The sequence below is a fragment of the Vicugna pacos genome, chromosome 5, assembly GCF_048564905.1.
Source record: "Vicugna pacos chromosome 5, VicPac4, whole genome shotgun sequence".
NCBI classification, from domain to species: Eukaryota; Metazoa; Chordata; class Mammalia; order Artiodactyla; family Camelidae; genus Vicugna; species Vicugna pacos.
The window spans coordinates 9,270,655-9,296,735 of NC_132991.1; the positions used below are offsets into that span (position 1 = coordinate 9,270,655).

Sequence of the window (26,081 nt, forward strand, 5' to 3'; positions counted from 1 at the left end):
GGAGCTGAGATCACTGGGGACCACCTTGGAGGCTGCCTGCTACAAATGTACCAAGAGCGCATGCTTGTACCAATTTCCCCACCACCTCACTAATGCTAAATTCTCTAGTACTTAAAAATGACCAGTATAGGAGGTGTAAAAGGCCATCTCCCATTTAATGTCTTCTTCTCCAGTGCTTTTTTTTTGATTGAATTACGTTTATTAATATACACATCAAGTTATTGAAAGTGACGTCATGTAGTTTTCTCCTTAAAGATGGCACTTGCAGGTACAGAGATGCAGAGATGTCTTCTCCCCCAGGGCCACCTGGGTCCTCTGCTCTCAGCTGCTGCCAAGTAATTTCCCAAAAGGTGTCAACTGAGAGCAACCTAAAGAACCACCTGCACCAGGGCTCTGAAAGCTTTGAGAGGAGACCTGTGTGAGGCAGCAGGGAGTTCCCGGTGGGGCAGGGGGTCCAGCCTCAACACGCTGCTGGTATTTTGGAAGCAACTCCAAGACCTGAGCCCCCTGGTACTTGTACCACTTAAAAGCACTAACATTTAGGAACCAGTCTTCTTTAAAAACTTACTGTAAACCCTCTCTGGGATTCACATTTTGCAAATTTCATTTTACTTTCACTGTCAAAACAATGCTGTAAGATATATATCAATGTCCCCATGTTACAGATAGGACACTCAGAATCAGAGGTGCAAAATCACCTGTTCCAGATCACTCTGCTAGAGTGGCAGGACCAGAATTTGAACCCATAACTGGTTGCCCAGTCTAGGTTCCCTCTCTGACTCCTGAGGTCCCCTTGTCCTCAGCCGGGCTCTGTAACACCCCGCTTCCACCCCATTGCCACCTCAGCACTACACATGACAGATTAGGTGGCCCCTTCCTCTTCAGTTAGCAGAAAGGGTCTTCCCTGGTAGTTCCAAAAGGCTCTGCTCAGTGACCATTTTTTTCCTGATAAAAGAGGTGATCTGGAAAGTCACCTTTAACCAGCATTTAATCAGGAAAGTCTCTCTAACCAGAGAAAGATTACACAGTCCATAGTACAAGTTTGAACTAAGGAACCCTCAGGATAACTAGGACAGTATAAATGTAGGGTTTTGAGATTGGGATCTGGAGCCAGACTGCCAGCTCCTAATCCTGGTTCTTCCACTTAGAAAGCTTTATGATTTGGGGCAAACTTCTTCACCGTTCTGTGCTATTTGCTTGCCTGCAAAATCAAAATAACATTACCAATTACATATTCCAATTTGGGGAGATTTAAAAAATATCTCTAAGAACCTAGCAGTGTCTGGTGCCCCCAAAAGATCCTGTAAACAGTACTGTAAGGATGTAGCAGGCAGGAGGTCTCACTGGGTGAGGACCCACGAATCCATTCTGGACCTAGTCTATGATACGTGCACACATGGAGAAAAGGATGCGCCCAGCTCCGGGCATGGTTGCATGGGGCCCAGTGCTGTGAACTCTGGCTGGCGGAGACGAGGGTCAGGGATGGGCAGGGCCCCTGCCAGCACCATGACTCTGGGACCCAACTCTTCATATTCTGAACATGTAGGGGACACGATTCAACAGAATACGTTCTCTAGGGATCCAGGCAGAGACTGATGACCGAGGCCCGCAGCAGGCATCTGGGAAGGAAGGATGCGGGGCAACATTTACAGGGGAACTTGCTGCCACCTGGCCCATCTGCGCAGCCTTAGAACGTGGTTTTTCACCTTTCTGTGATCAATCCCTGAGCTGCTTTCAGAGGTACAAAGTATCACAGAATTTGGGGGGCCCCTGGTGCCTTGGGTAGTAATCTGTGCCCTAAAGGAAGTGACACACAAGTGTCCTGGTTTCTCCACTGAAGTCAGCAGTCCTGGAAGACTGGTGCCAGGCCATGTCCTTGGAAAGTCCCAAGTTGGGAAGACAGGACAGGGTCACATATGACCCATAATGGCCTTGCCCAGGGTGTCCAGCTAGCCTTCCTGTAGTTGCTCAAAGGAGACTCTAAGGGGCCAGGCCTGTGTCCGTTGTAGCCTAAGAGCCTTGTTCATTTATTCACAAATGTCGTGGAGAGCCTCAGTAGAACTGTAAACTGGTCACACAACCCTGCCCTTGTAGAGAGTACATTTCAGCAGAGGAGATGCTAAGCCAACGTAGTTGCTTAATTACAGTTAACAGCAAGGGAATGGGGAAGGGGAATGGAATCAGTCCCTGAGGACTTCCTGCAGGAGGAGCACTGAAAACGGAGCAAACGGCAGGGCAGCAGAGAGCACTCCAGATGAAGGCCTGTGGGGGGAGATGAAGGAACCAAAGTGCTTGTGAGGCCAGAATTCACAGAGCAGGGGAAGAGGGTCACAGGACAGTCACCCAGCCTGCAGGCCCAGGCTTGGAGATGTGGCTTTAGCCAAAAGCCAGGGGAGGCCTGCAAAAGGTTTGAAGCAGGAGAGAACGCAGTCAGACCTGCACTTCCAAGAGCGAGGAGAGGTGGGGAGAATGGCCAGGAAGCCCATGTGAGGAACTGCCTGGGGAGGCTGGGCACTGGTTTAGCCACCAGGTGGGATGGTGGGAAGGGAGGAATGGCCCAGCCCAAAGCAAGTTCTCAGCCAGAGTTGCTGCCTGCCTGCCAGGGCTGCAGTGGGAGGGCTTCAGGTGGTAACGGCTGGGCCTGAGCCGTGAAGCAGGGATGTGCAGAACGTGGGGAGGTTGGAGTTGGGACACAGAAAGCACGTGTCGGGTCTGGGAACAGCCCATGGGTGGAGACAGAGTTTGTGACTTGCAGAGGGGAGCCAAGAGAGCAGCTGTTTCAGGGGGTGGCGTCCTCCGCCCCCACACTGGGGCTCCCTCACCTCACCATCTGAACAGAGCAGCAGGACCGTCTGTATTGAGAGTAGTTGGGGTGGGGGTGGAGAGGGGTTAGCTGGTGGCACTCACCAAATTCAGGCCCCGAACTGCCCTTCTGCAGCCAGGAATCCACCCCACGTGGTGGCGGCAGCTGGGTGACACACCCAGAGGGCCCTCGAAGTGGTTTCTTCCTGAGCGGAGACTCGTTTACCTGCTCGCTAACCCATCCATCCACCTATACATTCATCAAGCCTGTACCCAGTGCTGCCCCAAGAGCCGGACACACATGGTGCTCTGACCTCACCTGCCTGGGCCCAGGGCGGAGACCCCCAGGCTGGCACAGAGTAGGGCCGGAGCGCTGAGTGCCAGTCTGCTGTCAGGGACCAGGCAGGAGGGTGGGCCACCCCAGCTGCTCTCTCCATTCATGGTCTTCTGCAGGGACTGTGGGCCACCACTGAGCACTGAGCAGGCCTCCCCAGACGGCTCAGCACCCTTCCTCGGAGCAGCCTAATCCCTTTGCCCTGAATTGCGCTGACACCAGGCCTGAACTCATCTCTTGCAGAGAAACCATAATCACCAGCGAAAACACAAGAATGGCCATGTGAGCTGGCGCGCTCATCACAACTCTCCCCACCTGCCCTGTGGGGTCTGCTCTATCCACCACCAGAGGCCTCGAAGGAAACAGGCCTGACAAGGTTGCAGCCTCCCCTGGGTCCCGACACCAGGCCAGGCCCACTGCTCACCTCCACCCTTCTGCTCTCCTCACCGGCCCCTGTGAGCCAAGCTGGCCCATTTCCACCTCCCCTCACTGCCCCCACCACCATCCTCCAGGCCCTCATCAAGCTCTGTGCCCCAGAGGCTGCCAGCTTGGGGCCAGTATCAGCAGCCTCCCTCCTGCAGGGCCTGTTTTGATGGCTTGTTCCTTCCCCTCCTTCGGCTAGAGCTCTTACCAGGAGGTCACCACGCCACAGGTCTCGCCAGGTTCCAGCAACTCCTTCCCTCCCCTTCAGGCCCAAGGGCTCTCTGGGGGCCCCGCCAAGCCCTGCTGGTCGCCTGGCCCTCTCCGAGTGTGTCACCTGCCCTGGATACACAGCCCTCAAAGCCCCACCTCGAGCTCCCATTACCCGGCTCTCGGGTCCACACCAGCTTCTCTTGGCTTCTCAAAACTTTGACTCTCTACCACAGTAGGAAACTGGGATTTCCTTCTACTCTGGGGTGATTCCTCGCTATAAGAAAGTGTTCACATCCCGCAAACACCTCCGGTGGTGAGATGTGGTCTGAGCCCCACAGCTCACTATTCAAAGACCAACAAGGAGGGACTTCCCGTGCATTTCTGGCACCCCTCCCAGGCCCTTAAGTTCATGATCTTGTACAAGTGCGTAACCCTCCCAGGTAGTTTACAATAGCCCCACTTTACAGGAGGGGAAACCAAGGCTCAGAGTCACAAAGGGCGGTGTCCAAGGTCACTGAGATCCTAAGTGGTGGGTTGGGGTAAAATCAAGGCTGTTTAACTCCAGAGCCTGGGAGTCTTCCGCCACTGGGCTGTGGGCGCAGAGTCCCCCAGAGTGTCCCCCAGAGTCAGCGGCAGGGGGTGCCTGCACGCGCGGGAGCTGTCCTTGAGCTGGGGCCTCAGGAGCCGCCCGGGTTGAGCGTCGCCCGCCACACCTGCAGCACAGTGTCCCGGCGGGTGGTGTAGGGTAAATGTTTGATGCGGAACCAGTGTCTGGGAACGACATTCCCGCTGGGCGTATACAGCTTCTCTCCAGGCTTGCCCAGGAGCCGGCGCAGGGCCAGGTTGCCCGACAGGACCTTCTCGTAGAACTCCACTCCACCCCGGGCGTAGGCTGCAGACAGGGACGCGGTGCGGTGGTCCAGCCAGGCTTCCAGGGCGTGAGTGAGCGAGTCGGTGGAGAAGGCATAGGCCACAAAGCCCACCACCGCTGCCACCAAGTTGAAGGCAGCCCGTAAGTTCATGGGGCCCCCATAGAGCCCCAGCGCGTGCTTGGCCCCCACGCCCAGGGCCCAGGTGCCCACCAGGCAAGCGGGGGCCGGGAGGGCCTGCAGGGCTGCTGTGCTGCTCTCCAGGTACACCACCTCCCTGGCCAGGGCGAACTTCTGGGCGGCATGGGACAGGGTCAGGGAATCTCTCAGCCGGGCACCTGCCGGGCTCTGCCAGTCCACTTGTTGCCCATGGACGACCACAGGCTCTTCGGTGTCGGTGATTGGAAGGAAACTGGCGGGGATGCCCACCACGGCCCCAGCAGGGAGCCTCGGGAAGCCGGCACTCACAGGTTGGAAGGTGAAGGTGGTGAAGGCCACAAAGCGATGGCCTGAGGGGACGCCGATGTCCTGCAGTACCTCTTGGAAGAGCCTCTGCAGCTCTGGGGAGAGCGACGCCGGCTGGCCCCGAGGCCAGTACTGGTACAGCCACTGGACCACAGGATCTGGGAAGAGGTGGTACGAGATCTGAGCTCCAAACAGGCCTGCACACGAGCCCACCAACAGGCCCGTTCTGTGTCTCTGCACAAATGCAGTGGCTCGCCACAGGGGCCCTGCCATGAATGCTGCCACTGCTGGAAACCTGGGCCAAGAGAAAGACAAGTAAGCTGCCAGTTCCCTGGGTCTGCCTGCACACTGAAAAGGGCCCGGGGCCACATCCTCTTTTGATGCAGCAGTGCAGCGCAGCGGTCAGTGCATGGACTCTGGATCCTGAGATCCAGGCCCAGCTTTAGCTCTGTGCTTGACCTTCTGCCAAATGCGCACGTGACAGTGGCCCACACCAGGGTGTCTGTGCTAAACAAGTGGACACACAAAAGACAATCAGTGTCCAGCACAGGAGCAGACACCCTGTGGAGCGATGGCTGTGGTTATTCCCACGGCTAAGCACAGCACTAAGCACTCAACTCCCTCCCTCCACAATTCATCCCACAAGTGACTACGATGAGACACAGGTTCAGATTATTCAGTATTTACTATATGCTAGACACAGTTCTGAGAGCTTTGCATATATTATTTAACAACTGAATCTTTACAACTCCATGACCTACTACTATTGTCCCTATTTTAAAACAGTGAGAACTGAGGCACAGACAAACTGGTCAAAATCCTCAATTAGGAAGGTGGCAGGGTGATGGGCTTTCGAGTTGTGTCCCTCCAAATTCGTATGTTGAAATCCCCCAGTACCTCACACTGTGACTGTGTTTACAGACAGGATATTTGAAGAGGTAAATAAGTTAAGATGAGGTCATTAGGATAGGCCCTGTGAATGAAAAATATTGCCTGCCTTATCAGTAAACAAAGGATGCTGCGGCCATCAAGTCGTCAGCCACACGGCCCTGACAGTGAGCCGGAGGGAATTCAGGACAGAGACAAGCCAACAGCCCCACCCCTAACAGTGCACCCTGGAAGAACTCAGGATGGGAACGAACCCTAGATAGTTAAGGTGCATATCAAGGGAATGATTTCAATGAGCCCAGACTTTTGCACCTTCCCATAAATAGAAAAGTGCTAAACTCCTTAACTTCAGATATCTGGTTTTCTTTCATTAACAATAACCTTTTGATGTTCCAATTATGTTTTTTGTTCCAAAAACTCCTATCTATTCTGGCTCCTCCCCTGTCTCTTTGGATCAGTATTGCAGAGCCATCTGAGAGGCTACATCCCGGGCTTAAGTTCTCAGAAATGTCCACTGATTAAGACACAACTCTCAACTTCAAGGTTGTGCAGTTCTTCAGTTGACAGCCCTAACCCAATATGACTGGTGTCCTTACGGGAACAGGAAATTAGGACACAGGCACAGAGAAAAGACTATGAGGACTCAAGCCAGAAGGTGACCATTTACAAGCCCATGGGGGAGGCCTCAGAGGGAACCAGCCCTGCTAACATCTTGATTTTAGACTTCTAGCCTCCAGAAATGCAAGAAAATACATTTCTGCCACTCAGTTTCTGTCACTGCAGTCCTAGCACATCATACAGGCCCAGTATTTGAACACAGGCTGTCAGGCGTCCATAACAAATTTTTCATTATAGAATATTTTTAATGCTAAATTACAAACATATAGAAAAGCACACAAAACAGTATATCATTAACCAACTTCAATCATTATCAACTCATGGCCAATCTCATTTTGTCTCTATTCCCAACCGTACCTGCCTCCAACTGGTTTATTCTGAAGCAATTGCAGCATCCTATTATTTCATTCGAAAATATTTCAGTAAAAATTCACAATTACTTAACCTGGGTTGAAGCTTACTGTCTTCCTCTCTGTGAAAACTGTTTAATTAGGAAATAAATTGCTGCAAACAGGAAGGGTGCGTACTGCTCGGCCTGTGTTAATTAAAGTCTCCTAAAGAGTCACATCACTAGGGCCTTTCTGCCAGAGGGAAGCGAGGCCAAGAAAGGAAGGGTCCTAGCGAAGGTGCCAAAGCCCCAGGACCCCCAACGCCAAGGCCGCGCGCTCCAGGGCCGGCCCCGGAGGCGGTGCCGCACCCCCCGCAGGCGGCTGAGCAAGGACCGGCTGCAGGACCCTTACTTCCAAGCCAGGGCCCCTAGGCTACGCCCCGCTGCTGGAACAGGCAGTGGACGGAGCCCGCTCCGGGTCCGCAACGTCTACCCGCCGCGCTCTGCCCGCTCACCTCCTCCTCTGCGGCAGCCCCCGGACGCCAAGCACGTGCGCGGGGCGGGGCGGGGCCGGGCGCAAAGCACGCTGGCCCGGCTCTGGGGGCGGGGCTCGGGGTGGTCCGGGGGCGGGGATCAGGGCGGGGCCAGGAGCAGATCTCACTTCGGGGGCGGGACGCTCGGGGCGGGAGGCTTGGGGGCGGGGCCGATGGCGCAGGGAGGAGCCCACTGGCTGCTCAGGCCCGCGCCTGAGGCTCCTCCCCGAGTGAACGCTGGGGACCGTCTTCGGCCTGCAGCCCCTGGCCTGGTCTGAGGAATGCTGGCTAGCTCTTCTTTTCACTCAACAGCTTAATCATCCCGTTTAGCCCTGGAGGAAACAACGACTCCGCGTGGGGTAGGAGGCGGCCTATGGCAGAGCCCCATCAGAGCCTATGCCAGGTCTTTACGGCCAGGTCCATGTCTTTTCCTGTCTGGAAGCGCTCTCTGCTGGCCCGGGGTTCTGAACTTGATTTTTATTACCGTAGCCTCTGCCTCCCAGTTTCTCCCAAGTAATCCACACTGTACAGCCCGCAGAGCAGCGTCACATCTGTCACCTCTTTCCTAACAGCTCTATGAGTGGGTCAGGGGTCAGTTTGCCTGTGCGCCAAGCCCAGCTCGCCACTTGTTTTTGTAAATAAAGTTTTATTAGAACACAGGCCCATTCCACCCTGTCTATGGCTGCTTTGTACCTAGAAGAGCAGAAGTGAGTAGGGAGGACAGAGACAGTCTGGCCCAGACAGCCTAAAATATTTATTCATTGTTTCTTTACAGAAAAGGTCTGTGGATGCCTGAGAGTGCGGGGAATTTGCTGATGATGGACCAAGCATTCTAAAGGTCCCAGTGAAGTTTGGGAGGCCTGCAAGGGGTGGGTGATTGGGACTAGATTAGGGGATAAACAGGAAATAAACACAGCGGTAAGCACCCAGGGAACGATGGATTATAGGGCATCTGATGGTTTGTGTGTGTGTGTGTGTGTGTTTCCATTGTGGTAAAGTACACGTTAATACTTACCATCTTGACTATTTCAAAGTATATGGTTCAGTGGTATTAAATACATTCATAACGTTGTGCAACCATCACCACTGTCCATCTCCGTTACTCTTCATCTTGTAAAACTGAAGCTCTATATCCATTAGACAGTAACTCCATTCCTCCCTCCCTTTACTCTCTGGCAGCCACCATTCTACATTGTCTCTATAATTTTGACTACTCTTGCATACCTTATGTAAGTGGAATCATACAGGATTTTCCTTTTGGCAACCGGCTTATTTTATTGAGCATAATGTCCTCAAAGTCCATCCATATTTTAACATGCGTCAGAATTTCCTTCCTTTTTAAGGCTGAACAATATTCCATTGTATGAATATAGCAGATTTTGCCATCCATTGTTCATGGGCACTTAGGTTGCTTCCACATTTTTGCTATTATGATCATGCTGCTATGAATATGAATGTACAAATATCTTTTTAAGACCCTGCTTTCAATTCTTTTGGGTATACACCCAGAAGCAGAATTGTTGCATAATATGTTAATTCCATTTTTAAGTTTTTGAGGCTTTGGCACCCTGTTTTCCACAGAGGCTATCATTTTATATTCCCACCAATAGCTTCAAAGGGGACCTTAAGAGTAGCCTGTCCCTAGGTTCAGCCCTAACCCAGGAAAATTTCTACCATCAGGGAGAATAAGCACATAAAAAAGGGTCCCATCTTTTGTGGGCCTCTAGCTGTTGAGATACTGATCTGGATCTGGGGAAGGGCATGTACTTGTGTGTGTGTGTCTATGTGTGTAAGGGCTTGCACTGTTGATTACCAAGGGAGTAATCACTTCCATCTTCTCTATATACTTCAAGCTCTTTCATTTGCATGACTTCCTCTAAAGTCTTTCCACAATGACTTTAACAAACTTCCTGCAAAGTATTTGAAAAGAAACAGTTTTGGAAGACAACGCTGTTGGATAATGTATCTCCAGATCCCTGTGCCCATTCCTTGGCTAAGTCTTGAGATCTGCTTAGTCTCTTTGGTGGTAAGAAACAGACTCCCTTAAACTTCTTCAGGAAAAAGCATGTAAGGTAGGGCCCTGGGACCAGGGCTGGGAAGGATGCAGCTCAGGGACAGGTGCACTCAGCTTCCATCCTGACCTGCCTCTTATTATTTCTTGGTGCATCTGCTTTATTTTTGGGTTTTCCAAATACCATGACCCCACTTCCTCACTGCCTCTTAAATTCAGTTGCTCAGGGCCCAACGTGAACTGCCTCATCCAACTTCTTTACTTCATAACCAGCCAGCTTCTGTCCTTGGGGCTAACTTGCCCAGTCTCTCTCTACTCCTTGGGCTAGATTCCGGAGGAAAGGGCTCAGCCTATCTTTTAATGCCAGGCTACTGGTGCCTGGTCTGCCTGTTGACCAGCAGCCTTCGGGTAAGGCGCTTGCTTGCTCTGATGGAATCCTCTGTGAGGAGGAGGGGCGTTTTGAGGGCTCTGCATGTCAGAGGTCAGCGGTCCTGGATAAAGGGTCCTTCTACAAGGCATCCCCTAGAAGAGGTGGGTCTTTTTGCCTTCATAACAAAACCCCTCCCTGTGATGCCATCTAGTGAGAGAAGGACCACTGGCCTGTGGTCTGACCAGGATGGAAAAGGCTGCAAGGTCTGGACAAGGCGACCAACCAGTCCATTCCCTGCCTTCAGGGAGGCCTACAGCCCAACCCGTCTCACTTTTTAAACCTTTATCTGAGCCCATGTCCCCAAACCCTGCTCGAAGAGAGTGACTTAGTATTCTTAGTGCAATGTTTCATCCCCTTTACCACCCGGAAGTTTCTCTTTCATGCCCAGATCTCAACTTAGCTATTGGAAAATGGGAGCTGGATGGTAGAGGGTGGGGTAAGGAACTGAGGAGGATGGGGTGGTGGGTAACAAGTCAGCTTCACTCCCTCAACAAATCAATATTGAGATCTTAATAATAGCTAATATTCACTGCGCACTCACTGTGCACTGTGCTGTCTGTAGCATCTCATGAAATCCCACAACAATCTCGTGAAGTCAACACTGCGTCCCCGACCCCTACTCCCAATTAATAAAAGGTAAGGAAACTGCATGAACTTGCTAAATTGGCAGAGACCGGACCCATATTTACCACGGCCAGTCTAGACGATGTTCCACATCCTTCCATCTCTGATGTTCCAGAATCTAAATTCATCTGCTAGGTTTAACTCCTATTTTTCCTATAGCAAATATACTCTGTAAATACGTATGTCCATGCAAAAGTAAATGGGTATTAGACATAGAGTTTTCATATTTCTTTTATATTCTTTGATTCAACAAACATTTATTGAGAGCCTACATTGTGCCAAACATCTTGCTGTGTGCTGGGGTTATAGAAATGTGGCCGCTGGGGCAAACATACCATCTGATTTCTTTAGCTCCAAACTGATTGCTTTTAGAGCTGGGACATTTGCTCCTTTGTACTTTCCCAAGACTATGTATTTTTAAAGAGCAAATAATTACATAAAATGTAAATATCATTATGGAATATCTTGATGCTTAGATACCCAAACTTTGAAAGTTTAAGTAAAAAAAGTAAATTAAAATGGGGAGGGAAACAGTTCACTAGTAGAGTGGGTGCTTAGCATGCACGAGGTCAATCCCCAGTACCTAGATTTAAAAAAATGATAAATAAATAAACAAATAAACAAACTTAAATACCTGCCCCACAAAACTTTTTAAAGTAAATAAATATAAATCTGTAATGTGTCCATTGATTTTCACGTGGTAGAGAGAAGTGTGTATTGGGAATCAATCAGAAAACCTGGATTCAGCCCAAATCTGACTCCTCTGTTAATTGGGCAAGTCCGTTAACGTCTCTGGGCCTCAGTTTTCCTACGTATAACTCACAATGATAACAGATCCTCTGTGTGTCTCAGAATGTTGAGAGGGTGGTTGGGAAAATACTTCACAAACTGAAAGTCCTCAGGAAGCGATTATAATTACTCGTGAAATGAAAGGACTGCAGTGAACTGAACTGGGCTTCTTTGGTTTTATGCTTCTTTGGCTCTAGGGGACAAATGACGTGATAAATGAGTAAAGGGAAGAGAAAGGGAAATGAGTAAAGGGAAGTAAAGGGAAGAGATAAATGAGTAAAGGGAAGAAGAGGCAGGTCTTCAGGGACAGCTGTTCAGCTCTGAGCTTCTCACTCATGCAGCAGACCCTTGACTGTATCCACGACCCCCCGGGAAACCTGGCTAATTGATCCCACAGGGGGCTCCCAAACTTCATGTGGTCAGTGATCTCATGGTGGGAAGTTCTTCTAGGGGATGGAGCATGGAAAACAATACATATATGGTTTCCTTGCCTTTTCCCACCTGAAGGTGGTCTGAAAAAAGGAGAAAAGCACCGACGGTAATCCATATTTGGAAGTTGCTTTAGTTCATGGTGGGAATCTGAGGCTACAACTGGGGAGGCAGAAGAGGCCTTTCTCGTGGTGTCCACCAGGTGGCACCAGATCCCCAGTACAGCCTTTCCCAGGGGCCACAGCCCAACAGAGCTCCTGGGCAGCTGGGAAAGGAAAGAAACTGGCTCTGGTTTATAGGTAGGGAAACAAGAAGGGCACAAATACATGCACTGATGTGAGGACAGGTTTAAAGCTGTGTAACAGCACTGAGCAAGAAGTAATATGCCCAGGAAGAAGGGGTTGATGGTGTTACCATGGGGCCCAGTAACTGCCCACTGGGTGGGCTGAACGAAACAAAGTAGACAGAGTGGGGCTGAATCTGGGCGTTGAGGAAAGCGATTCCCTGAACAAGCACTGACTGGGCGCCTCCCTCCTCAGTATTGGCAGGGACAAGATGGCCAAAGATGAAAGACTTATCCCTACCTCAGAGGTAGTGCAGGGCAGGCCAGTGGCCAGAGAGGCCTGAGCTGAGAAGGGGCACAAAGGCCAGAAGGTGGCAGAGTCTGAGGAACAGCATGTGCAAAGGCACTGTGTTTAGGAAACTGCTGAGACCAGTGAAGGTAGAGGAGGAATGTGGAAAGACGGTTTCAGCCCTTGGGGGCTTTAAAAAATTACCAATGAGAAGGATAAACCAGAAGCTAAAGAGATTGGTTACCTACAGGGCGTAGGTACAAATGAAGGAATAAGGTGAGGGTGGGAACGGGGGATTGGGAATGAGGGGGTGATACCTCCCTGGGTATGTCTTTTCATGTGGCTCTGGCTCTTGGAACCACAGTCATGCCCCACATCTCCTTTACAAACCCCAAAGAGTTCAATATTTAAAACCAAGTAAAAAGTGAACCCATTAGGAACAAAAAACAGTCAGAAATTAGCCCAACAGTTTCCCAAATGAATTATATAACCCCATGGATTGGACTGGAGAAAAAAATTGAAGGACTAACCAAAGTAACTTTGGAAGGCTGTACTTTAACTGGACCCAATAATGCTGAAGACAAAGAGAACACAAATGCTATAATCTAGTGAGTACACGTGTTTCTCCCAGGGATGTAGGTTAGCAGTTCCAACATTACTTTATGAACATACTAAGATTGAACACGTAAGTAAACATATTGTAGATAAAGAGAGTGAGGTTAATCACTGTAGGAGAAAGAAGTTACAAATGAGAAAAGGGGGGTGGCTAAACTGAACCTCATGGTGCTGGAATGAATGGGAAGTATCAGTATCAATTCATGCTATAGACAGATAGATAGATAGATAGATAGATAGATAGATAGATAGATAGATGCATGTATGTGTGGATTATTATAAATGCATACATTTTCAAGCTATGTCCACTGAAAGAGCCTAGAAGCAGTGAGACCGCAATTCAATGAGCACCCTGGTCTTAGTTTCTAAGCACCATTCTCCAATAAAAAGAGGCAGGGCTCCTTGGAGAAATGGCAGCCTCCAGGGCTGAAGCAGAGAAAATACAAATACAAGATGAACTTGGAAACTCTTGTAATGCCAGGAAGGAAGGAAGTGTTTTTAAAAGGATGGGAGCATGTTGAAAGGACACAGAGTCAACCTGAGTGAGTTTCCAGTGGCCAAAAGTTGGAGGAGTCTGAGCAACAAAATAAATGAGTGTTGGATTATAACCTATGTAATAAAGTAAATATCCATTATTCCACTCTGATATAAATAAATACTGAATAAATAAGTAAACGAGTAAGTAAGTAAATGAGGGAGAAGGGCAGCTCATGGAAATCATCATTAAGCAAACACTACAGTAATCATTGTTGTAGACGAGATCCACTGGTGGATGCTAAAATGACTGGGAGCAAAGTTCGGGAGAAACAGGATGTTGTCAGAATCTCAAAGTATCTCCTCCAAGATATTTACTGATTACCAAAGGGAAAATTTTCCAGTAGAGAAACGCAGCAGACAGCACTTTAACCAAGTGACCAAGGTAAACATCACCAGTAATAAGACATAGGGACATCACACACTCCTTAATAAGATGCTTTTGCTGAAACACAGCCTCTGTACCCCAGTTACTGAACTGAGACTGAAGAACAGGGTTTTGGATATAGTAGAAAAGGCAGCTTTATTTCTTTGCCAGGCAAAGTAGGCCACAGTAGACTAATGCCTCTAAGACTGTTAGCCTGCTGGGGAGAGAAGGCAGGGGGTTTTATAGTAGAAGTTTAAGAGTTCACGGTGCAGAGCTAGTTTCCATAGAGATTTCATACAGGGTAATGGATTGCTGCAAAGTTTTTCTTGTTTTTGCAGATGCAGTGGTCCCTGCTGGTATGAAGTTCACCTCTGGCTTTGGGACCCTCTTAATATTCTTGTACCTAGAACAAAGGATGCACAGGAAGGGCCTCTGTGGAAAAGAGCTGTAGAGAAAAACTTGTGCAGTTTTAAGTCAGATTGATAAATGCTTTCAGCCTTTTAAGCAGATTGAGGCCTGGGACCTACTGCTGCAGGCTGAGGCCTGCAGCTTGAGCAACAGGATACAAGGAAACCACAACGGGTGAAGAGGAAAGCACTGGGGGCAAGAGCAGGGCACTGGGGGCAAGAGCAGGGCACCAAGAGGGGTTGGGCAGACCACCCAAGCTCCCTCCTCTCTAGCCCAACCCTGGTCAGCAAGAGCATGAGAAAAGCCCTTTAAACCATGATACAGCTAAGCGGTTACAAACACTGTTACAGATATCAGATACTCACCAATTCTGACAACAGGGTCCTGCTCGGTCATGATGCATCAAGACAGACACATCCCTTCCACAGAATTCTTTTGAAAATACATAATCTCATCCCAATCATGAGAAAACACTCGACAAACCCACACTGAAGGAGATTCTACAAAATAACTGAGAAGAAACTGAGGAGACTCGATGACTAAATGCAATGTGGTGTCCTGAACAGTAAAAGCATGTTAGTCGATAGCACTGTGCCAAGTCTAATGTCCTATTTTTCATAATTGCACCACAGTAGATGTTAACATTAGGGGAAGCTGGGTACAATAGATATGAGAGTTTTCTGTTCCAGTTTTTAAGTCTAAAATTATTTCAAAATTAAAAAAAAGTTTTTTTAATTACTGACGCCTAGGTGCTGCCCTGTTAATTAAGGGGAACTTGTATTTTGAACTATTGTTTAATGACAAGTATACTTTTCGCATTTCCTAATTTAACCCCCACAGCCCTGTGTGAGGTGAGTACTGAAGCCTGTCTTCGCACTAGGGAAAACAGAAGTTCAGAGATGTTAAGAGAGCTCCACAATTAGTAAGAGAACGATGAGGATTCACCTGCAACCAGCCAGGTGCCAAAGCCAGGCTCTCCCCACTTCCTTACAGGAAGAGAAGTTGCAGAAGAAAACTAGGGGCAAAACATTGAGAAGCGAGGGCGTGGAGTCCCACGGTGAGGCATTTGGACTTGATCCTGGAGTCCAGTGGTTCTCAGTCCTGGCTGCACTTTATTATCCACCCAAAGAGCTTTAAAAATTATTATTGCCTGCGTCCTACCCTAGAATGTCTGATTCAGCTGGGTTTTTACGAAGCTCTCCGGGTGATTCTGCCGTGTGGCCAGGGTGAGGGCTCTCTGTCTAAGAGGAGCAGTGGGATCGTTTCTGAGAGTAGACCCTGGCCACTGTCCACCCACGTCTGAGCCCTTGAGTACGACCTGCCTGGCATAGGGCAGTGGGCAGGGGAGGTACTGTAATAGGGAAGAACGAATCTGACTCCATGTTAGATCTGTTCCTTTGGCTCTAACCCTGGGCTCTGTTTCCTGAGCTGTCATGCGGGTTCTGCACCTTTTGTAAAAGAAAGTTGCCGATATAGCCTGAAGTATACAGGACAGCCCATTCTCAAGGCTCTGACCTTTAAGGGTATAACACTTTCCTGCATTGAATGACAACAGGTAAATGGTCATTAACCTTGAATTATCTAAAGTATGTAAAGAACTACCTCAAACACTCCGCAGCAGGGTCCCGTCCCTAAAGAGTTTTGGCTTCATGTTGAAAAGACAAATTCCAGGAAAACATCAGAATCAATAAGTTAATGAAGAGTCCTTTTGAAATTATACAGACAGCCTGATTTCAGCTGTTAAAGGTATGCATAGAAAAAAGAATGGGGGAAATATATCCAAATATATTTGGATAATTATGGGTGGTTATCATCTAAAGCAAATGCTGTCAGCCTTACGAGCTTGTGCATGTGAATGGAGCTGTGAACACAAAGTCAAAAAGCCTGGATTTTACTGACAATTCATAGGGATTCCTGGCCCCTTGCCAAAGATTTCCTGGCCTCGGTGCCTCTGAGAGGGCTCACAGAGGTGTTATCCATTTCTCCCAAAGCAGGCTGCAGGCTCTTGTCACCTGCAATGTCCCCTCTGTTTCCAGTCCCCTCGCCTGGGTTTACCATTGCACAGCTGCGTGGGGAGCCAGCGACCTCACCAACGCTGTTCTTTCCAGAAGCGGCTGCCAGCGTGACTCAGGGATGCTCAGGGGGCCCAGCAGGAGCTGGTGCAGGAGCAGCCCCTTCCCCAAGCCTTCCTGCTTCCAGCCCCTGGGCACCGCCCTCCAAAATGTCTCAGAACATCAGCAGCGCCTGGCTTGCAGCCTCATCACCACAGTGCACGCCTGGCTCAGGAGGCCTTTGTACCCACGCTAAATCTTGCACCAAGAAGCTCCCAAACATGGCCATTGTACTAATGACATTTTATTTTTAAAAAGAAAAATAATTTTCAGATATATACCTCATCCACATTTTGATATTTTCTCTCTAGAAACTTGAATTCCAAAAAATGGCTGGGACAGAAATAGACACAAAGGACCACGGTGACTTGCAGAAAGCACGTGACAGAGACCGACCTACTGGCGATGTTTATTCTAGAATCAGGTATGAGTTGAGAGCTTTGCTCCGCAGGTTCCTCATCTCCTCAAGCACCTTTTCTCTCGCCTTCTCCAATGGCTGGTCTTGGTCTTTCGCTTCTCTAAATATCAAAAAACAAAACAAAACAAAACAAAAATCCCAACAAGGACACATCAGGGCATGTCATAAAACACTCAAGTCACCCATCAAGACCCGGCTGCCGAGCGCAGCACTGCCAGGGAGGCCGCGTGAAGGCTGGAGGAGTTGTTCATATACATACATAGTTTAAACTATATTAAGTAATAATTTAGTTACCAGTGAAAGTACCTGGCTGCCAAGTTATTCAAACCTGGTTTCCAATCCCAGCTGCACCCGTTTCCTAGCCCGGCCAAGTTACCCAAACTTTCAATCTCTGTTTCCAGATGTACCAATGGTGACAATTTCCCATATCCCAGGATTGCTGCGGAGGTGGAATGAGAACTTATTTGTAGACATCCGAGCATGGTATCTTCTAAACACACAGTCAGCATTAGTGGATAGTTCATGTTTATGGACAAAGTAGACACATAATATCTCTGATACTGATAATGTCTCCAGAAGGGCGGGGATCAAAAGGGAGGACCTCTTGCACCTGGGCTGTGGAGTGGCTGATGGGGAGCCCAGAATGTTGCTGGTGTGGCAAGGGGTAGAGCTTTCCAAGTACCTGGGAGGACGTGATGAGTGTATTTGGTTGAAAGCATAGATGTCCAAAGATTGTGAGCTCAGTGATACAACCTGCCTGGATAGAAGAATTCCATATAAAATTAAGTGCTTCTGAAACATTTCCTAAAGAGGCTGAAAGGCTGAAAGATAAAGTTTTAGCAAACATCTGAAAGGTTTGAAAAAGTGGAAGTATCTAAAAATGAAGAATTAAAATGTTCCCTAATGCATATAATTTAAAAAAAAGACTAATTGGCACCACTTTATAGAATCAGTCTAAAAATATATAGATCAGGTCAGCCCTTTAAGATATTAGTGATTGAATGATATGAGGATAATCTAAGGAGAGCTGAATGATGTGTCAACAGTTTCTTGGACACTTTGCTACACGATTACCCTTCCTGGGTCTTGAGAGGGTGAGATACCATAAAGGCAACAAAGAATTTTGGGTTAATTACAGTCATTGAGGGAGAGCGGATGAGGCTTGGCATCCAAGGAAATAAATATTTGCCAGAAACCAAAACGACAGCAGTCTTCACAGAGACATTAAATACCACTGATGTGTTCCTATTTTTCTGTCCCTGTCTGTCCAGGCTCAGGTTGTGTGTGTGTGTCTGACAGTGAGGACTCTTGTCAGTTTCTGGCTGAGGCTGTGGGAGGTGAGGAAAAGGGACAAATAAGGACAGAGAAGACAAAAAACTGAGCATCGGGTGATGCTTGGTATATGAGCTGAAGAGAATTTCAGAACCAGATAGCTTTTAAAAACCATCTGGAATACTATGCAGCCAATAAAACGATCATCATGTTGACAACTTTGACATGTGAAAAAATATACAAAAAAAATTTGCACCACAAAATAGGGGGATTCAAAATGACATGGATATATTTATTGAAAAATGTGTGAAATGGATGTGTATTTTGAGAGCAATTGGAAGTTAAGTTGGTGTGCAGAAAATGTTTAGAGTTCATTGTTGGTTTTTTGTTTGTTTGGTAAAGTAGTTGAAATACATAAAAAAAATATATGGGTGAATATATAAAGCAATAAGTTGTATTTCCATTAATAATAATTTGATAACCAGGTGGCATTTGACATTAGCTCTGTAGGAAAAATGGTGGAAAACCATTAAATAGGTAATAGTAAACTATTAGTAAATAGTTAAATAGTAAGTAAGCAAAGAGGTATTGGATATTACCATTCAAAGTCTAGGGGTAATTTTTGAAATTGAAAAAAAAAAGGTTTGTATTTAAAACTCTTAGTCAATTGTTTGAAACCTGAAACAAAATGCAAAGTGCATCTATTTCTTGAGGTGTAAGAGGTTCTATGTACTATGTAGTGTAACGTGGTACTTTACTATTAATTAGCTGATCAAAACAGTGGTTGAAATTCTATTTAAAATTTTTATTTGCTAAAGTTTCTTTTAGCAGAAACTGCCAATCTACTTTCTGAGAAGTGCTGGTTTGCTTTAGGCCCCTGCTACTACCACTATTAAGCTGAAGGAACCCACACTAGGCTAAGACATGAGGGCATTCCTTCCAGAAAAGGCAGGGCCTCCCCCAAACACTGCAAACAAAGGAAGAAGACACCTGAGAAATTTACAAGGAAGGGTAATTATCCTTAATCTGTAAGGGACTCTTACAGATAAATAAGAAAAAGATAAACACTTTGTACAATATAGGTAAAACAGTCCCCTCATAAAAGAAGAAAAAGAGTAGATAAACTTAGGAGAATTCTTACTATCACTTGTAAACAAAGAAGTTAAAATTAAAACAATGATATGGTCATTTAAAAATCTATCATTGCTGGTAAAGAAGGAAAAAAAAATGATAGTATTCCATGTTGTTCAGGGCATTTGAATGTGGGCATCCTGACCTCTGCTGGTAGGAGGCGTGTGGATATACTTTCTGGATGGCTATCAAGCACTACATATTAAGACCGTAAAAGGAACACTGATCTAGCATTTATGTTTCTAGGAATTGATCCTAAGGAAACAGTCTGATAAGTTTGTAAGGAATTATGGCACAAGGATGTTTACGGCGGCGCTATTGGCAACAGCAAAACACTGAAAAGAGTTTACATGGTTGTCAGTAGAGGACTGGTTAAACAAATTATGGTACACCTAGTGGTGAAATATGAAGATGATGTTGATTTTCATGCATAATATATGTTGGGGGTGGGTAGCTCAGTGGTAGAGAGCGTACCTAGCATGCACGAGGTCCTGGGTTCAATCCCCAGCACCTCTATTTTTAAATTTAAAAAAATTAAAAAATAAAAATATGTTCATGATATATTGTTAAATAAAAGCGTAGAAGACAAAACAATATGAATGCTACTACTGAATTTATACACACACACACATACAGTTGGCCCCCTGTATCCATGGGTCCCACATCTGCAGATTCAAACTACCCCGAGAGAAAAAATTCCAGAAAGTTCCAAAAAGCAAAACTTGAATTTGCTGTGTGTAGTAAATATTTATAAAGCATTGACATTGTATTTACAACTAGTTACACAGCATTGACACTGTATTAAGTAACAGAATTTATAATTACTTACAGTATAATTACTTATAGTAATCTAGAGATGATTTAAAGTATACGGGAGGAGCGTGCGTAGGTTATGTACAAATTCTATACGATTTAATGTAAGGGACTTAAGCCTCCAAGGATTTTGGTGTCTGTGGGGAATCTTAGAACTAACACTCCATGAGTACCAGGGGACCACTGTATGTATGGTTTAATGAAATATAATAGATATTTATGGTTTACTTAAGTAAATAAATACATACGTATTTGGAAGACACACATCAAAATGTACAAGTTACCACCTCTGGGCAGTGGGATTATTGTTTTTATTTTACTCTCTATATTTTCCCCTGAGTTTTCTGATGTTTTAATAATAATAAAGACTTTTTTTAAAAAAGAAAAAATTTTTGAAAGGATACCTGGAATTTCAAACTTACAAACCGTACGAACTATTGGTGGTTATTGACATTACAAAAGTGTTCTTGAAAACCAATCATTTTAAGGATGACGATGATATGTGCTAGCTGGCTGGCCCCCGCTGGAGAGGCCAAGGGAAGAATCCACATTTGCTGAGCATCTGGTTCACAACAAACACCTGGCGAGGTGTTTTCACATCGGCATTTCATTTAATCCTCACAATGGCCTCTGAGAGGTTTCAGTTTTGCATGTTACAAATGAGGAAACTGAGGCCCGGTTATTGAAGATAAGTAACGTGGCTGGAGATGTCCCCTGTCATACGTGTGGAGCTGGGCTGCAGCCCCAGGTCTCGTCCGGCTTGAGAGTCTGGGTTCCCTGTACTGACTGAAACCCATTCGGCTGTTAATAGGACACAAACACATCTCTCAAGTGAAATGACAAGCAAATGGAAAAACTGGATTCAGGTTTCAAAGGTTTACTTGCTGCCAATGTTGAAGGGAATGTCGTTATGCATAAAGTACATATCTAAATATCTACAGCATTGGAAAAGTGTCTCTTTCAACATGTTTTTAGATTCAAACAACATGGCAGTTCTGTACTTCGTGTAGGACAAATTTTATCCAGGGATGCCTCTTACTAAGGCATGAAAGCATCCACTTACTTCTCCTTCTTGGTGTCCTTGTCATCCAACATAGGGAATTCCACTTCAATCATTTCTGGAGTCAACATAACTTCTACACTCTGTTCACAGAGCTCACTGAGAAGGAAATAAGATGTTTAGCTGGAATGGCTTTTATAGAATTCATAGTCTTTTCGAGTGTACGTGGGACATTTACCAATATTGACCATATCTGGGACCACAAAGAAAGCTTGAATGTTTCAAAAGATTGAACTGATTCAGAGGAGGTTCTATGGCCACATTGGAATTCGAACAGAAATCAGTAGCATCTCCCCAGCAGCCCCACCAAACAGGACTTGCTCCTCTGCACCTGCAGTAAACGTGGATCATTCCAGCCCCGCCGCAGCGTTCCCAGCCAACGCCCCCGTGCAGTGGTTTGAGTAGCAGGCACTCAACCTCCCTGTTCACGCCTGGATTCCGAGTTTCAGCTGCTTAAGCACTGCCAAGTAGCACCGCGTGTGGGCAGGTCTTAGGGAAACTAGATCGACGTCTCAGATATTCAGGTTTCATTCACTGATTACTTACATGTAAAGATGTTTCAGTGGGCACAGCTGCAGGAGATTCAAGGACACATTCTCACTGGCTGTTGGATGCTTATGAGTTATATCACATGTAAGTGTCTTGGTCTAAAGCTTCTGTTTCTTTATGCCTCTCCAAATCCTCCCCATCCTCGAAGTACTACCCCAGGTCCTTGTGAGCGCTGAAAACTTCTAAGCCCATTAGCACAACCTCTCCTCGCCCCTCCCTCGAGCTCCTGCAGCACCTTAAAGATCAGCAAATTCGAGACCTTAGAGACTATTAATCCATCACAAATCTAGCATCTTATCTAGTTAGGGGTATGGCTGGGTGTTAACCTCGTCTTGTTTGGGCTGCAAGCTCAGGCACTGTGTGCTTTTTTGAAATTTCTCACATCAGCTGGCATATTTTTGGAAAACATGAGAGACTAAAGGTGACAAAGTACCGTTCAACTGTCTCCATCCTGTCTTCTTCCGGTAAGGCGTCAAGAACGGCAGGGACGTTTATAGGGAGCATGACTAAATTGAAAGAATCACAGCTGTGGAAAAATCACACAAGCGGCCGAGGATGAATGATCACATTAGTAGTCTTGGGGTCTTTACACAATTTCCTCAAGCACTTTTCTTTTTACCACTGGTGTTTCACTCTCCCCTTCTGTCCTCTTTCACTCCTGGAAACCCACTCACGCTTCCCTAGAGGTAAAGGCAGGGGGGATGATGGGTACCAGTCAAATCCAAGAGCTTGGTGCCAAAAAAGCCATTTCCCAGAGTTTAGAAACATAGAATTTTCAAACTTGTAGTGTCTAAAATTATATGATTTCCCAGTGCGGGGGAAGGGGGACAGTAGTTAGTTCACTTTTTATTCTTAATATTATCCCCACATTTATACTCTTCATTAGTTGTTTTTTCATTTTCAAATCTTCCTCCCCACCCTCTTACCTATTGTTTGGTATTATAATTTTAGAGCTTTGTATAAAAATTCCTGGGTATTGAGGACATTAAAAGAACTGAGATAGGGAGAAAAGAACATTTTGTTATTTTTAAAGTTGGAAGCAGATTTCTGTTTCAAGTTGGCGGAACAAAGACTCTTTTTTAAAAAAAAAATTTCCTTTTTTTTCAGTTTCCACTCCTCCTTACACACCTCTCTAATAAAATTAAAGGGCTAAAAACTGAACACACAACAGCAAAGAGAATAGGAAAAAAAGACACAAATGGGTAAACATTTCTAATAATTTTCTGGAATATGTTTCTAGAAGCTGGGAGGAGTGCCGTCTCATAAAAAAGAGTAAAAAATGACCCACGGCAGGAAACTGACCTCCTCACAGGCCTTAGCAAGGCTGCAGGGTGAGGGTAAGGCAGGAGGCAGGAGGCAGGAATGGGAAAACAGGAGGTGTGCACTTATGTCTTGGAGCTGTTTCTTCTTGTTGTTTAATAAACAAAAATGCACCTGCTTGACAAGTACAGAGGCTGGTTAAATAGTTCTATAAACGATAAACAAGAGTGAGGGGGAAAGCTATAATATAGAGCAATTTTCAGGAGATATTTTAAGTTTAAAAAGCAAATTGCAGAAGAGCATATCCAGTGGCCACATTTTGTATAAGAAAGAGGAGAAAGAAAAATACATATACTCTGTTTAGTGTTACAAAGAGAAACATAGGAAGGGTGTGAGAAGACCAGGCTGGCTGCCAACAAGGCGTGGAAGGGAGACGTTTCTCTCAGTTTGACTCTTGGTGTAGTTCTGAATTTGGTAATGAGCATGTTAATGTTCTACATATTCAAACAATAAAATTAAGTCAATAAGAAAGGGAAGGGACCCCTCCCCTAGAAAAACTGAAAGCAGACTGACATAATATTTCATATGAATTCCATAATCACACTGGAGGAAAAGAAAGAGAGAAAGAGGAAGAGAACAAAATAAGAAGAAAAGAAAGAAAGAAGAAAAGTAAAGGAAAGAAAGAAAAGAAGAAAAAAGAAAAGAAAAAGATGTATATGGATCACTGAAACATCCTGCTGAACACTGGAAATTGACATATTGTAACTGACTACACTTCAATTAAAAAAAGAAAAAGAAATAGAAGAGAAGAGGGAGGAACCATTCAAGTAACTTCTAAATACAGTATCTGACTACACAATGGGATGGAGGCAGGGCGAAAACCCCAAATAAATCTGAACTCTATTTATTATGCTTGTTTATTTGAAGTGGTTATAGGTGAAGCAATTCTGAAACTGTTTTTGATGTGCTGTGAAACTGAGTAAGTGGGTGAATGTGTTAGGAGACCAGAGCTCTCACAGGGGAAGAAGAGACAGACAAATATGGAACGGACAAAAGCAAGCAATACCCTACGGATACGGCCTGGAATTATGAGCACTGGTTTGAATCCATGATTTCTAAAATGGGCATATGTGTGTATGGGTGTGTTTATGTGCACATGTATATGTCCATATGGGTATATGGAGCCGAGCAGAACCCCGCAGGACCACCCCTGCCAAGTACAAAACCCGGCAGTTAATGATCAGGACAAAAGTCACAGACTCAGTGTCTGATGCACATTCCTGAGTTGTTTTACAGATACTATGATTACCACCAGAGGAAATAAAAAGCTGACTGTATGATGACCAGACGGTAGACATGACATAAGCTGCTCCATCTTGGGCAGGACTGAATCTGTGACCAGCACATGTCCAAGAACTGGCCTCAAGAGAACAGGATTAACACTGTTGCTCATAATTATCTATACCTTTGTGGGCATCAAATAATTGTAGCTTGCTCTGCCCGTACATGTAAGTGAGCAACTAAAATTGTCAGCAAAGAGATGCTGCAGACCCATGTCAACACATTCCACTCAGAATACTCACCCTATGTCAGCATGCAGAAGTTAGAGAAGATGGAGATTTGCCCCAATCCCGCAGACATGCAATGATGTTTGACAGTGGGGAACTGAAAGCAGCAGCTCTTTTGCCCCCTTCCTGTTTGCCCATTTCTGTCCCCCTCTAACCTTGAAAGAACCCAATTATAGGAATGAGATCACTAAGCAACTGAAACAAACTCCTGACTTACACCCTCCTGAATGCACACCACGCCTTGTCTAACCTGCTGATTAGCTCTCTGCCCCTAAAGCCCCCTTAGCGATCCTGCAGGCAGATCACATGTGAAGAGAGAGTCAGCCAGTCTGCACGCAATGGAGAATGATGCAGAAGCCAACCTCCTGCCTCGATGATTCACTGAGATTCCTCCCCCCATTTTTCCCTTTAAAAACTGTCATGGCTGAGCAGAATCTTTGGAGTTGGTCTCTGGATATGAGTCCACTTTCTCTCCAGGCTGATGGCTTTTCTGATTAAAGCATCTTTCTTCCCTATTGACACTTGCCTCTTGAATTATTGGCTTCTGAGCCGCCTGCAGCTGAATCTGAGTTCAGTAACGTACATATGTATGTGCGCATGAATTTTTGTATGAATATATATGTGTACGTGTGTGCATATATATACACACATATATGTATTGTGTGCATATACAGATACAGACGTATATACATTTATGTATTTCACCCCCACGCACTCTGACTTGTCTGCTGAGGAGGCCAAAAACAAAGACCCACCCCTTGCCCTCAGTAGCAACGTGTGCACCTAGAACCCAGATTTTGGTCTTTAATACCATTTCTCACTAAAAGGAACCTGGCCTCCACCGCCCAGAGATGAGTCCTGTTTACTGACTTCATGACAGAGATTGCAAATCCTAACTGACAGTCCCACTGAAACTTCAGAGCACGTGTAGTCGGAGGGGATCACGGCCGAGAAGAGAGTGAGAGAAGGCGAAAGCCTGGCCCGCTCTCCAGAGACCAGGCTGGTCCAGAAGACAGAAAGGCGACCACCAAGAGTTTCCATGAGACAACACTTCTCTAATTTTTAAATTCTGAGATTATGCCCCTCTTGCTTTTTCTGGGGGCTAATCTGTTCCTTTGGAATTGAAAATGGTGGAGGCAGTAAGATGGTGTTTGGGAGTTTTGTTCTGCTTTGCTTTGTTTTAATGCCTTTCTTGGCAAAGTAAAACTCCGACGGCCCTAAGTCAGTTCCCAAGATTCTTCGGGACTTTTTACTTGTCTATAAAATCCCAAAGTCTGGGCACTACTGGATTAAATGATGTCTTCAGTTGCTGCTGACTGTCAGATTTAATGGAAGTCCTACAGATTCAACAAGTTCTCTCTGAATTTATTAATGAGCAAAGAAACCAAGTGAGCCGTTTTGATTATTATGAATACAAAAGTGACTTGGCATAAATACTAAATAATGATATTGCATGGTTTACCAATAAACAGACAACTCTCAGGAGCAAAAATACAAGGGAAATACCAGCTAAGAAACAGGTCATCTATTCAAGGAAAATGACTGCAAAGGTGGAGTCTCATTAGTGGACCTGTAGGAAGTTAGAAAGGAACACCCTTATTATTTTATAACTCTTGCAGAAACAAAAACATGATCTACAATCTTAAATCA

General features: G+C 46.1%; 2 protein-coding genes across 6 annotated transcripts in view; both read right to left on the reverse strand.

Moving 5' to 3' along the window:
- Positions 1-970: 970 nt before the first annotated feature.
- TMEM177 (transmembrane protein 177) lies at positions 971-7,507 on the reverse strand. Of its 4 annotated transcripts, none has more exons than XM_015240665.3 (2): positions 7,453-7,507; positions 971-5,398 (listed from the first exon to the last, which is right to left on the reverse strand). In XM_015240665.3, the coding sequence occupies exon 2, from the start codon at positions 5,374-5,376 to the stop codon at positions 4,447-4,449; it is 930 nt and encodes a 309-aa protein (XP_015096151.1). In that variant the 5' UTR covers positions 5,377-5,398; positions 7,453-7,507; the 3' UTR covers positions 971-4,446. The 4 variants fall into 4 exon arrangements, with proteins under 4 accessions (XP_015096151.1, XP_072816936.1, XP_015096196.1 ...); XM_072960835.1 differs by having other exon boundaries at positions 7,350-7,477; XM_015240710.3 differs by lacking the exon at positions 7,453-7,507 and adding an exon at positions 7,055-7,334.
- Positions 7,508-16,586: 9,079 nt separating this feature from the next.
- Positions 16,587-26,081, reverse strand: part of CFAP221 (cilia and flagella associated protein 221) — a 79,297-nt gene continuing 69,802 nt past the window's right edge. The window contains exons 22-24 of one of the 2 annotated variants that reach the window (XM_031678657.2): positions 22,037-22,129; positions 21,058-21,153; positions 16,587-16,878 (exon numbers count right to left, since the gene is read on the reverse strand). In XM_031678657.2, coding sequence (XP_031534517.2) covers positions 16,770-16,878; positions 21,058-21,153; positions 22,037-22,129 — 298 coding nt within the window. In that variant the 3' untranslated portion in view covers positions 16,587-16,769. The remainder of the gene's footprint in view (positions 16,879-21,057; positions 21,154-22,036; positions 22,130-26,081) is intronic. The other variant, XM_072960836.1, reaches the window with a different exon arrangement.